Source organism: Bubalus kerabau, chromosome 6 (assembly GCF_029407905.1).
Source record: "Bubalus kerabau isolate K-KA32 ecotype Philippines breed swamp buffalo chromosome 6, PCC_UOA_SB_1v2, whole genome shotgun sequence".
NCBI lineage: Eukaryota > Metazoa > Chordata > Mammalia > Artiodactyla > Bovidae > Bubalus > Bubalus kerabau.
In genome coordinates this window covers 27,654,421-27,668,958 of record NC_073629.1, presented here as the reverse complement: position 1 = coordinate 27,668,958, position 14,538 = coordinate 27,654,421, and the positions used below count along the sequence as shown (strand labels likewise).

The window sequence follows — 14,538 nt, the reverse complement described above, 5'->3', positions numbered from 1 at the left end:
ACAGTCACCCAGCTGGTCCACGACAGAGCTAGTGTCCTGACACAGGCGGCCAGCTCCAGAGCCTGTGCTGTTGGCTGCAATGTGAGATGCCTAGATCTTTCCTTGTCAATTCCACCTACTTCCAGTCCCAGTCAGTGACTTCTCTGTTTGCATGATTTCCAAAGGCAGAAATCTACTGGTCTTAGCTATACCACCACAGCTTCCCTGTCTTCATCTATTTCAGACTTAAACTGCAGCCCCCTGCCTGCCAACAGACCATAACCCCCAGGCTCCCCAGTTCCAGAAACTCCACAGAACTCGCCTCACATGTGCTCTCAGCTGTCAAGCTATTTCTCGTCTCCTAGATGAGTTCATCCAGAATTAAGATGTTTGTTCTTTAAACCAACTTCCTTTTGCGCTTTCCTGTCTCCTGTCACGCTAAAATACTCTTCTTTTTGTTCCTTATTCTTGCACTTGAGAATGCTTCTCTCCCCAGGATGTTTCCCTCTCAATCTGTGCAGTCCAATTCAACAGCCACTAGCAACACGTGGCTCATGAGCCCATGACATGTGGTTAGTGCAAATGGAGATGTATTGTGAGTATAAGACACATACCAGACTTTGAAGATTAAGTACGAAAAGGGAAATGTAAAATCTTTCATTAATATTTTTTATATCAACTACATGTCAAAATGAAAATATTATGGATATATAAGGTTAAATAAAATATATTAAGATTAATTTTACCTGTTTCATATTATATTTCTATTTAACAGCATTACTCTGGCCTGCTCTTTCAATATACCCACATCATATCATGCTCAAAAATCACATTTGCCTTTGATTGTTCTTGTCTTGGATAGTACCTACAGCATGCTTTGGAGAATAAGGTTCTTACTAGAGCTATTTAAGATTCTGAAAGTCTTTTTAAATCTATTCACCAAAGTCTGATTAAAGGTATTTCAATACACTATTGGTTACTTCATTAAAAATTTCTTTATAATCCCTATTAGTTTTTTCCAAGTACTCAGCTCATAGTTGAGAAACTCTATTACAACTAATTTATGATGACAGCCTTATTAGTTTCTTATTAATATGGATTTCTTATTATTAATATGGATTTCTTTAATGTGGATGTGCACATTAAACTTTTTTTTTTTTCCTACTTTTTAACTGTTACATGGGAAAAACATTCAGACACTACAGACCAGACAGCCTGATGGAAATTCAGACACTGATCTTGACAGACATTCAGGGAACATTAGGGAAAATGAAGGTCACTAGGGGGCATTCCCTGGTGGGCCATTGGCTAAGACTCTGTGCTCCCAATGCAGGGGGCCTGGGTTCGATCCCTGGTCAGGGAACTAGATCCCACATGCCACAATTAAGAGTTTACACGCCTCAACTAAAGATTCCACAGGCCACAACGAAGGACAAAGATCTTGCATGCCCCAACTAAGGCCTGACACGGCCAAATAAATAAATATATATTTTTTTAAAGTGAAGGTCACCAGGAACCAAAATGGGTTCATTTCCTCAGAACAAGCCTATCAAAATAATTTGGTTTCCTGAGATGGATACTTGCTTGATAAAACAGATCAAGGTCACAAAGGACAGACCTTTGAACTGAGAGCTTCCAACTGCAGGCAGAGAGCAGACATGAATTTCTTACGGTATTTCTGGGCAAGAGGTGCCCTCACTTTCACTGGCTTCACTTGAGCCCCAGTCCTTGGGCTAAGAGCTCATCAGCACAGGCACAAGCAGCATTGAGAAGGAGAAGGCCAACATATGCAAGGAAAAGAGACTGAAACCAAGAAAACAAAGAGGCCAAAGCAGAGAATCCCACGCCCATAAAGTAGCTACAAGACGTTCTCCTTTGAGGCCGGTAGACGGGTACCAAAGGCTACCTCCAAAGAGGAACTGCTTGAATGTCTTCCAGCCCTATTCTGGGGACGGGATCATTATCTTAGTCACACTTCATATTCAAACTTGTCTGAGCAAACGGAAAAGGTTGTATCCTGGTTTCACCTTCAGTCCTGAGATGGAAGCTTTTATCTGTAACTGCACAATCTAAGGTGCTGCTGCTGTGCCCTTCAGTAAAAACGTCAAAAAGCCTTCTGTACTCGAGAGTAAACAACATGAAAAGAAATCAAAAGACAGAAAACTTGTGCAAACAAAGGCTGATGCACGCAGGCAAACATTCTGCTTTTAAAGAGAGAAAGCAATGCCTACCCTCAAAGCTTGTATTAATTTAAAAACACAAGCGTAAGTCACGCTGGGACCCAGCCTCACCCCACAGCAGGCCAGCAGCTTCCACACCAGGTAGGGCCTGGCAGCCAGGGAGTCAGGGGAGTCACTGGAGTCAGCTGCCCACAGAATCTGACTGTGCCGCAACAGAAGGGTGCATGCAGCCCATATGCAGGCGCCCCTAGAACATATAGTTCTAGTTACCAAAAGGGAAGGAGAGAGTGCTGGTGGGCTCAGAGCTCACCAGCACAGGCACAAGGAGCACTGGGAAGACCAACAAGCACAAGGAAAAGAGATGGAAAAACAAGAAAACAGGTCATGTCCTACACAAGGCCGCTTCTCCAAGACCAGGAACCATAACCGGCCGATTCACTACATAGAAAAACCCAGAGAATTAGGCAAGATGAGGAGACAGAAATATAAAACAAACAAAGGAAAAAGACAAACCCCAAAAGAAGAACTGAGTGGAGATAAACAATCCATTTATCTGATCAAGACTTTAGGGTAATTCAATGAACTCAGGAGAAGAATAAACAGTGTGAGAACTGTACCAAAGAGTTAGAAAATAGAAAGATTCAAACCAAGCTGAAGAATACAATAACTGAAATTTAAAAACTACACTAGAAGGAATTAACAACAAAAACTTGATTAGAAAATAGGCAGGGGACCTGAATACACATTGTCCAAAGAAGGCAGAGATGGCCAACAGGCCTATGAGAAGATGCTCAGCATCACTAATTATCAGGGAAACACAAATCAAAATCACAATGAGATGCCACCTCACACCTGTCAGAATGGCTAGCAGCAAAAGGGCAACAAATAACAAGAGTTGCAAGAATGCAGTGAAAAGAAAACTCACGCACTGTTGGTGGGAAGGTAAATTGGTACAACCACTACGGAAAACAGTATGGCGGTTCCTCAGAAAATTAATGGAAACTGCCATAGGACCCAACAATTTCACTTCTGTAAATTTACCCAGAGAAGAGAGAAACACTTATTAGAAAAAGCATGCATACCAATATTCATTGCAACATTATTTACAATAGCCAAGATATGGAAGCAACCTATGTGTCTATAGATAGATGAATGAATAAAGAAGATGGGGTATTTACAAACAATGGAATATTACTCACCCATAAAAATTGAAATCTTGGCTTTTACAACAACTTGGATAGATATAGCAGGTATTGTGCTAAGTAAAATTAGTAAAACAGGGAAAGACCAATACCATATGATTTTACTTATATATGAAATCTAAGAACAAACAAAAACATTCAAAAGAGAAACTGACTCATAGATACAGAGAACAAACTAGTAGTTACCAGAGGCAAGGTGGGTAGAGGGGTGAGTGAGATAGGTGAGGGAGATTAAGAAGTACAAACTACCAGTTATAAAATAAGTAAGTTATGGAGATGTAATATACAGCATAGGGAATATGGCCAATAATATTGCAATGACTTTCTATGGTGACAGGTGATAACTAGACTTATTGTGATCATTTTGTAATGTATAAAAATATTGACCCACTACGTTCACACCTGAAACTAATGTAATATAAGTCAATTAAAAAAGGGAAAAAACAAATAACAGTAATGAAGTGTACAAGTAAACAATTCAATTTTTAAAAATTATAGTAAAAAGAGGGCAACAAAATAAACTCCCAGATCTAGTTCTTTAAAAGTAGTTGTAAGTTGTTTTCAAAATTCCTAAAAGATACCTGTCAAAGATAAAAAAACAGCAGCAAATGCAAAAATGTGAAATTTGATTAGATCTTGGTATTTTAAAAGACATTCTTGTGACAATTGAAGGAATCTGAATAAGAGTAGAAGTTAAGTGATATTATGAAATTATTGTTAATTTCAATATTAACAAAATATTGTTAATTTACAAATACTATGTTATTGGGTTTATGCCAAAGCATTCAGGATGTATAAAACAGTACAATTATGGCAAAATACTAATAAATGAGTACATAAATAAACCCCCATTCTTAATTTCATGGCCCAAAGAAAGTTCCTCCACCCCTGCATTGTAGATTACAATCTACAATATTGAATACAATCTATGTGATTGGTAGTTTGCTGTTTTATATCATTTTACCTGCTTTGACAACATTACATTGGGCAATATATACATGTTATAAGAGATCAACTATGGTTATACCAATCATCAAAATGTTGTTTATCTGGACTTCCCGGTGGCCTAGCAGTTAGGATTCTAGGCTTTCACTGCCTTGACCCAGATTCAGTCCCTGGTTGGCAAAAGATCCCGTAAGCCACATGGTGCAGGGGGGGAAAGATGGTAATCTATTCTTGGGTTGGGAATACATGGACTCTGAGTCATGGGCTAAGTGCCAGCAGGTTCTATTGCTTCTCTGCTGTGTGAACTTTGACATGGTCTCAACATACTCAACTATTTTTCTCCTCTTTAACAGTCTCTACCTTATAAAACTAGTACAACAATTAAATAAAAAAAAAAAAACCTTAAAACTTAAGCAAAACACTTGGCACAAAGCATGTGCTTAATTCATGGCAACTATTATATCCACCCCATTGTAATACTGGATCTAGTTGGGTTTTTTTTAATAGGAATACACAACATTATTTTGACTTGGATTATCTTTTTTAAATAAAAACACATGGACTCTACAAACCTTAAGTCAAACAAAGTGTATGAATAAGTCTCACATAACAATGAGCTTCCCTGGTGGCTCAGCAGTAAAAGAATTCACTTGCTAATGTAGGAGCTAAAGGAGCCACAGGTTCAATCCCTGGGTCAGGAAGATCCCCTGGGGAAAGGCATGGCAACCCACTTTAGTACTCTTACCTGAAAAATCCCATAGACAGAGGAGCCTGGTGGGCTACAATCCATAGGGTCGCAAAGAGTCGGACACGACTGAAGCGACTTAGTACACATGCATATAACAATGTGAGATAACATAAGAATTTAAAAGGGAGAAACGTTTGACCAATACTTTACCATCTACTGTTCAGATTTAACAATCTGTACTGTGAAAAATATTAAAATAAATCAAAGAAAGAGACATTTTATTAAGTATTATATGACTTGGTTCCTGTGTACTAGGATCTAAAATCTGGTTGGAGAGATTAGGTCAACAAGAGCAGAATAAGGCAAGCTCTGCTAAAAGAGCAAACTAACAAAATCACTGTCTGGGGAGGCCTTACAAATAGCTGTGAAAAGAAGAGAAATGAAAAGCAAAGGAGAAACGGAAAGATATAAGCATCTGAATACAGAGTTCCAAAGAATAGCAAGGAAAGATAAGAAAGCCTTCCTCAGCGATCAGTGCAAAGAAATAGAGGAAAACAACAGAATGGGAAAGAACAGAGATCTCTTCAAGAAAATTAGAGATACCAAGGGAACATTTCATGCAAAGATGGGCTCGGTAAAGGACAGAAATGGTATGGACCTAACAGAAGCAGAAGATATTAAGAAGAGGTGGCAAGAATACACAGAAGAACTGTACAAAAAAGATCTTCATGACCAAGATAATCACGATGGTGTGATCACTGACCTAGAGCCAGACATCCTGGAATGTGAAGTCAAGTGGGCCTTAGAAAGCATCACTATGAACAAAGCTAGTGGAGGTGATGGAATCCCCGTTGAGCTATTTCAAATCCTGAAAGATGATGCTGTGAAAGTGCTACACTCAATATGCCAGCAAATTTGGAAAACTCAGCAGTGGCCACAGGACTGGAAAAGGTCAGTTTTCATTCCAATCCCCAAGAAAAGCAACACCAAAGAATGCTCAAACTACCGCACAATTGCACTCATCTCACACGCTAGTAAAGTAATGCTCAAAATTCTCCAAGCCAGGCTTCAGCAATACATGAACCGTGAACTTCCTGATGTTCAAGATGATTTTAGAAAACGCAGAGGAACTAGAGATCAAATTGCCAACATCTGCTGGATCATGGAAAAAGCAAGAGAGTTCCAGAAAAACATCTATTTCTGCTTTCTTGACTATGCCAAAGCCTTTGACTGTGTGGATCACAATAAACTGTGGAAAATTCTGAAAGTGATGGGAATACCAGTCCACCAGGAGGCAACAGTTAGAACTGGACATGGAACAACAGACTGGTTCCAAATAGGAAAAGGAGTTCGTCAAGGCTGTATATCGTCACCCTGCTTATTTAACTTCTATGCAGAGTACATCATGAGACATGCTGGACTGGAAGAAGCACAAGCTGGAATCAAGATTGCCAGGAGAAATATCAATAACCTCAGATATGCAGATGACACCACCCTTATGGCAGAAAGTGAAGAGGAACTCAAAAGCCTCTTGATGAAAGTGAGAGAGGAGAGGGAAAAAGTTGGCTTAAAGCTCCATATTCAGAAAACTAACATCATGGCATCTGGTCTCATCACTTCATGAGAAATAGATGGGGAAACAGTGGAAACAGTGTCAGACTTTATTTTGGGGGGCTCCAAAATCACTGCAGATGGTGACTGCAGCCATGATATTAAAACACGCTTACTCCTTGGAAGGAAAGTTATGACCAACCTAGATAGCATATTTAAAAGCAGAGACATTTCTTTGCCAACAAAGGTCCGTCTAGTCAAGGCAATGGTTTTTCCAGTGGTCATGTATGGATGTGAGAGTTGGACTGTGAAGAAAGCTGAGCACCGAAGAATTGATGTTTTTGAACTGTGGTATTGGAGAAGACTTTTGAGAGTCCCTTGGACTGCAAGGAGATCCAGCCAGTCCATCCTAAAGGAGATCAGTCCTGGGTGTTCACTGGAAGGACTGATGCTAAAGCTGAAACTCCAATACTTTGGCTACCTCATGCGAAGAGTTGACTCATTGGAAAAGACCCTGATGCTGGAAAGGATTGGGGGCAGGAGGAGAAGGGGACGACAGAGTATGAGATGGCTGGATGGCATCACCGACTCGATGGACATAGGTTTGAGTAAACTCCAGGAGTTGGTGATTGACAGGGAGGCCTGGCGTGCTGCAATTCGTGGGGTCCCAAAGAGTTGGACACAACTGAGCGACTAAACTGAACTGAACAACAGTTTCTATTTTTGAGCTTGGTACTCTCCCAGCACTACCTAGGTCCTGTCCACATGTTACCCCACTGATGCACTCCACTGCTGAATCCTGCCAGCCCACCCTTCAAAACACACCCTGATAGTTCCTATTCCTCACCCCATCATTTCTTACCCACCCTCAGCTAGTCATTGTTCCCACAGCCTCCTAACTGGTCTCCCTGCTTCTCCTTTTTCATCAGCAAGAACTATTCTCTATCCAGGATCCAGAATAATTCATTTAAACACTCATCACAATTTCACTCCTATTCAAAACTCTCTGAGACTTCCTACTTCACTGGGAATTTAACAAGTTAGTCTTTAAGGGCCCACAAAACTTTATCTCTAGAATCCAGCCCTGACTACTTGTACAGTTTAATTTCCTATTTACTCTCCAGCAGGGTGGTCTCCTCCAAGTTCCTTAAATGTTTGAAACCTATTTCAGGGTTTTTGCTGCCATCCTCTCTGTCTGGAATACTACTCTCCCAGTCACCTGGCCTGCTCCATCACTTCCTTTTAAGTCTACACTCAACTGTTCTCCCTTTTAAAGAGACCTCCCCTGACTACACTATATAAAATACTAACTACCAGAGAGTGACTGAATGAAATATACCTCCATCCCACAGAGCACTATGCAGCTGTTAAAAAAAAAAAAAAAAAAAAAGGATGATTTCTATGAACTGATATGGAATGATTTTCCAGACATGTGGTTAAGTGACAAAATCAACCTGTAAGAGAGTACATTGAGTATGTTACCTATTGTTTGAGAGAGTTAGAAACAAACATATGTATCTATTTGTATCTACAAAAAGAAACAGGAAAGACAAAAACAAACAAATGATACGTTGTAGGGGGAGAGATAGGGATGGAATAGAATTTCTGAGCACTTTTTAAATGGTCATCCCTCAGTATCCACAGGGTATCGGTTCCAGGATCCCAGTGGATACCAAACTGAGAGGGCTGAAGTCCCTTACATAAAAACAGCATAGTAACCTATGCACATCTTCTCATATACTTTAAATCATCTCTAGATTACTTATACTATCTAATACAATGTAAATGCTACTTAAATAATTGTAAATACAACATAGTTCAGTTCAGTCGCTCAGTCATGTCAGACTCTTTGCGACCCCATGAACCGAAGCTCGCCAGGCCTCCCTGTCCATCACCAACTCCTAGAATCCACCCAAACCCATGTGCATTGAGTCGGTGATGCCATCCAAATACAACATAAATGCTATTTAAATAATTGTCAGAATACAGCAAATTCAGGTTTTGCTTTCTGAGATTTTATGGAATATTTTTTCCTGAATATTCTTGATCTGTGGTTGGTTGAATCCACAGAGGCAGAACCTGCAAATATGGAAGGCCAGCTGTGTTTGGTTTTTATTTGAACCATGTTAACAGATTCCATATTTTAAAATTAAATTAAGGTGGGGGAAACCCTAAAATTGAATAGACAGAAACACATTGATGTAACTATGTATCCATTTGATAACATAACCACACAGAAGAAAAATTAAGAACTCAGGTAACTTGAAAATACAGTGTTCTGAACATATTTAGTGGAATATATGGGAGAATAAAAGTTTTGAACTATATTTAGTAAAACTTGTGCTTGGGAGTAGTATTGGCACAGGAATTATGGAACTAGTTTGTGTTTAATGTAGATTAGGCAAATATTCTAATGCTACTAAGAATAGAATTCTTAGGAGGAAATTCTTAGGGAGGAAACAGAAGAACTGAATTGTTGGATTACTTTGTGGTAACCAGATAAAGGCATGACTTTGTGAAAGCTATTCCTAGCTCTGAGAACTGACAGGGCCTAGAAGCTGTGACTTCAGGAGCCTTGAGAACACCTAGTGCGTGTGTGTGCTCAATCGCTCAGTCGTGTCTTACTCTTCCCTACTCCATGGACTGTAGCTCATCAGGCTCCTCTAGTCCCTGGGGTTTCCCAGGCAAGAATACTAGAGTGGGTTGCCATTTCCTTCTCCAGGGGGTCTTCCCAACCCAGGGATCAAACCCGTGTCTCTTATGTCTCCTCATTAGCAGGCGGATTCTGTACCACTGAGCCACCTGGGAAGCCCTTAGCACCTCTAGCACCCAGATCTTAAATTCTAAATACCATTCCCCACTAAACAAAAAAGGGAATCTAATGAGTCCAAGGCTGAGGCAGGAAAGGTACAAAATGAGTCCAGAACATCCTTCTACGCCAACAAAGAAGGAAGTGCTCAAAACTGAAGCTTGGAGGGGTTCCCAGTGACCAAATTCAGGATAACTTAATGCTATCTTAAATGATACCCATGAGTCCTTACTAGTACTAAAAAATAAAATAAGAAGGGAGGTGCAAAAGCTCTTTGTTACTGAAGATTGTCAATAAAGTATATAGACAAATAGGGATAGAAAATTTCCATCTGCAACAATTTAGTGATAATGGACTCAGGGAAGAATTGTCACTGAGTGCTAAAACACGGGATGAAAGATTGTTGGAGAACAGGATATTCACACAATCTCAAAGTGTTACTTAATGAATCTCGTATCACAGACATACCTTATTTTATTATGCTGCATTTTATTGCACTTTGTAGATACTGTGCTTTGTACACAAACTAAAGTTTTGTGGCAACTCTGCATTGTCAGATAGTAATCAGCATTCTTTATCAATAAAATATTTTAATTAAGGTGTATGTACATTTTCTTAGACACAATGCTACAGCACACTTAGACTACATTATAATGTAAATGTCATTTTAAATGCACTAGGAAATAAAAACTCATATGACTTGCTTTATTGCGATATTTGCTTTATTGAAGTGGTTAGGAACTGAGCCCACCTATCTCCTATATTTACTCGCCTCTACAATAGAGAAATCTGATGGACCTCACCTTAACCAATCAATCAGCATTAACATCTCCGATAACCAGCAAATGGACTGCATCTGCACCCTGATGAGATGCACACCTGTGCTCAGGAAAGTCCACATCAGAATTTAAGCATGCACTCCAACACTGAGGGACATTTATATAAAACAACTTGTCCAGACCCTTCAAAAAGAGCAATGTCATAAAGTTTAAAAAAAGAAAAATGTTGGCAACAGTTTATATTTTTAGATTCAAGGGGATTAAAAAAGCATGGGGCTTCCCTGGTAGTTCAGCTGGTAGAGAATCTGCCTGCAATGCAGGAGACCCTGGTTCGATTCCTAGGTCAGGAAGATCCCCTGGAGGAGGGCATGGCAACCCAGTCCAGTATTCTTGCCTGGTGAGTCGCCATGGACAGAGGAGCCTGGCGGGCTACAGTCCATGGGGTCGCAAAGAGGTGGACAGGACTGGGCGACTAAGTATAGCACAACACAATCAGGCATGAGTACCAAACTTGATGTATGATCCAGGACTGGCTTCTGGACCCCATCTGAAAACAGTCTTTTATCAATGCTATACTTCCTGATGCTGAATATGGTGCCAGGGCTTACTGGAGACATATTATTCTTACAAGACCTATGTTGAAATATTTAGGGTTAAGGTGTTGTAAGAGCTGCAATTCTCAAACGGTTTAGCAAAAAACAACAACAAAAAGTAACTGGGTAGGTGTGGGTGTTTCTCTCTAGTAAACCAAATGTGATAAAATGTTAATAACTGGTGATTCAAGGAGAAAGGCATGCAAGTGTTCACTGTACTGTTTTTGCAACTATTCTAAAGATTTTACATCTTTCAAAATTTAAGAAAATTAGTAAGAACTATTAACCACTTCCATTTCCCTTGCTCTGCACTACTAATCTCTGTATTAGTAAATGTTCACCACCACCCAACTACACATTCACTGCTTTCTTCCTTCACTGTCTCTCCCCCACTCTAATAATTATAAGCTTCCCTGTGCTGACACAGAGCTGTCAGTCAGTATGTGTTGAATGACCGATGCTTACAATCATTCTGTGAAGCAGATGTTAGTATCCTTTCTCTCTCATGTGTGGTGCTTTCTCTTCAAAGGCAAAGATACAGAGTCACAGAGAAGTGAGGTAACTTACAGAAGTTTTAACCGTGAGGGGCAGGGCCAGGGTCTGAGATCCAATACTGTTAATCACTGTTAGGCAGCTTTCCCCACTGAGACCGGCTTGGAACCCAAAGGGCTCACTATCTGCAGAGCTATAGCGTTTTCCTTAGCGCAAAGCCTATTCAGAGAAGGTAATATTCATGCTTGCAGAACCAAATGACCTCTGAATAAATAGATGAATTAGGTGGGAGAGACCACCATGAGGGGACTGTTTAGAGAGTCTTCCTAGAAGAGGTGTGGCTAGATGGGTAGACTGTTTTCAGTGGAAAAGAGCATAGCAACAGGCAGTGGTGGCCAAAGGTGCCTTCTGAGATAAGGGCGAGACCCGCACATCTGAAGGAATGACCTCATCCATTCAACCTCGGTATGTGCTTCTTCCTCGTGCTGACAGCTCCGGCCTACGAAACCCTCACAGCCTTCGGGGCCTGTGATGGTACCTGTCCGGGCCCCCTCTGCCTCCAATCCCTCTCAACTACAATCTTTTCTCTTCATTGCTGCCAGATTATTCTAAGTGGATGGGTCTGCTCCTGTCAGGCCCAGGCTCTAGGCTCTCCTTTGCCTGCAGGAGAGATTCCCAGCTCCCAAAGAAGACTTTCAGGGTCCCCCATGGGGCCTCAAGATCCCACGGGCACACCGCCTCTCCAGTGGTACTGATGACTCCCTACTGCCAAAGTTCACCCTCTACACTCTCCTCCTCTTTCTTCCTTGATCTCCTCCTCTTGGCATCTTTTCCCACATCATGGCATGATACCACCAGTCCTCGGACGCTAGGTTCAAACACCCTCCCTTCCAGGAAGTTTTTGCTTCACGAAAGATATTGGATTTCACCAAAGATGTGGCTCTCTTCCCTCTGCACGCCGGCAGCACTTTATATTTACCTCTCTTACAACATTTAATTCTGTGCCTTACACTGTAGGTACTTTTGAGCACATGGCGACCCCCACCACGACCACCCCTACCCAGGCTGTATTCCATAGACGCATGCCTCCCACAGGCACTCAACACACTCTGAACGCAGAGTGGAGAGGAAAGGCTGATCAGGTGTGTGCGCTAAAGGGCCAGCAGGGGGATTCCAAGTACCAGTTAAGGGGGCTATTACTATGCTCCAGGTGTTTGGCTATGACTTAACTAGGGGCCTGTGTGGGAAAAGGTTGATGATGTGGGTGAGGAGGTAAAAACATGGAGACAAAGATACCTATCTTATGGGGCTGCCGTGACAATTTAACTGAAGAAGTGTGAAAAGGAGAAACACAGTCCTAGACACTCACACATTCGTCCTTTTCTGTTCAGAAGGGAGCGGGAAGCAGCACCAGCCACACTACTTAGAAACTCCGAATCGAGGCCCTCTCCTTCCGGCTGCGAGGCGATTCTGAACCACCGCCATCAGCCAGGGCGCGGCCGCGGGACAGGCGCGGTTGCACTTGGCTTTGGCCGCGGCGCGCCCACCCCAGCGCAGAAGCCGGCTCGCGCGCGCACAGCGGGATCCACTGCCCGTGGAGACCCGCCCCGGACAAGCTCGCGGGCTGCGGAAGCAGTAAAAAAAAAAAAAAAGATCTGCTCAAGTTCTGGACGATGGCGTCTCGGGAAGTAGTAACTTAGTCACTGGGGTCGCGCAGAAAAGGCACCCCTTCCAGAAGAACACGGGGTGGAAGATAAGCGGGGATCGGGGGTCGTGGGAGTTAAGAAGGATTCCCAAAGGGAGGAAAGAGCGCAGGGGAGGCGAACGAGCCGGAGTCTGGTTTCTTTTTCCCAGACCTCAGAGCCTGAGGAGCAAGTTTCTTACTGACTACCCTATGGTGATTTGTGGATGACACGACAAGGTCCCTCGCACGTGCCCCCCGCCACCTTCGCCACCCGAATTTGCAGCCGCCTTGGGCCGCGCCCGTCCACCGGGCCCGGAGACCGGGGGCCACTGACACCTCCCGCTATGGAGGCCTCCACTCACCCAATTTGAGGAACAGGTAGACCACTCCGAGGACCCCCAGGGCCCACCCATGGGCGCTCCCTGCGGCCATGGCGGTCCGGGCAGTTTCTGCTAATGGGTCGCAGCCGCACAACTCTGCGTGCCGGAGAGCCAGCCCCACTATGCGCCCCGCCCCGCCTCGCGCGCCCCGCCCCGCCGCGCGCGCCCCGCCCCGCCTCGCGCGCCCCGCCCCGCCCCGCCTCCCGCGCGGCAGGCTGGCAGCGGATGCAGTCTGGGCGCCAGTCCTTTCCTCTTCTCGCGGACTCGGTTCGGGTCCCAGTCGTTCCTGCCATTCCGCAGCCACCCGCTTTGCTCTGTGGAGCTCTTTAGCAAAAGTGGCGTGCGTTTTTACAACCAGGTTTATCCTCGTTCCTCCCACACTTTTCTTTGGCATTTGGAACGCGATGGAGGCGCACCCGCAGCTGGGGGTATCGGACTGCCGCTCCCCGAAAGCTGCGCCCCACTGGGCGGGAAGTGACGAGAACTCTGGTGGGACACGGAGGTTCCGAAGCGCTTTATTCTTTCAGCGCTTTCCAGCAGCTACAGCAGCGCAGAAGTTTTACCTGCCGGTTAAGACGGTGAAGAACTTGCTCACAATGCAGGAGACCCAAGTTCGATCCCTGGGTCGGGAAGATTTCCCTGGAGAAGGGAACGGCAACCCCCTCCAGTATTCTTGCCTGGAGAATCCTATGGACAGAGGAACCTGGCGGGCTACAGTCTATAAGGTCGCAAAGAGTCCTGAGCAAGTAGCACACACACTCCCCATTTATGACTCGAGATAAAACAGCCTCTTTGAAACCACTCTTTCCTCAAATATTAAAACGAAAGGAAATGGGACATGTTAGACAACTGCTAGAATGTGTAGAGTTCCCTGGTGCAGCCCCAACCTCCCCACCTCTCTACTCTCCTCATTCGAGTGCAGTCACCTTTTCCTTAAGACTGACTCCCACCCCAGCACTCCCCTACTCGGAGTTGGGATTTCCAGCCTCGGGTTTCTCCCTTCTCCGTTTGCTCTGTTTCACTCTTCCTCCTAACCCTCAGGCTGAGGAGTCAGAGCTGTTCTCTCCCTCAGTGTTTGGCCTCCCCAAATCTCTGTCCCTCAAGCTGCAGTGGGCCCGTGCACACTCCATCTTATTGGCTAGTCCTCTCGCCTCAAATCCACCTGCTTCCAGACTCAGTTACTACTGTATTCCCAGAACCAGCTCCTGGCATGGGCCTCCATGACAGCTCCCTTTCTTTCAGACAGAAGCACCAGA

At 43.5% G+C, this 14,538-nt stretch overlaps 1 protein-coding gene and 1 long non-coding RNA gene across 3 annotated transcripts in view; one reads left to right on the top strand and one right to left on the bottom strand.

Moving 5' to 3' along the window:
* CD58 (CD58 molecule) overlaps positions 1-13,424 on the bottom strand; it is a 39,787-nt gene extending 26,363 nt beyond the window's left edge. Inside the window, exon 1 of one of the 2 annotated variants that reach the window (XM_055584622.1) lies at positions 13,265-13,424. In XM_055584622.1, coding sequence (XP_055440597.1) covers positions 13,265-13,334 — 70 coding nt within the window. In that variant the 5' untranslated portion in view covers positions 13,335-13,424. Of the gene's footprint in view, positions 1-12,587; positions 12,830-13,264 lie in introns of those variants that run through there. The other variant, XM_055584623.1, reaches the window with a different exon arrangement.
* On the top strand, positions 11,556-12,740 carry LOC129654884 (uncharacterized). Its single transcript, XR_008715642.1, has 3 exons — positions 11,556-11,683; positions 12,236-12,360; positions 12,610-12,740. It is a non-coding gene; the product is annotated as an uncharacterized LOC129654884 (long non-coding RNA).
* Positions 13,425-14,538: the final 1,114 nt, after the last annotated feature.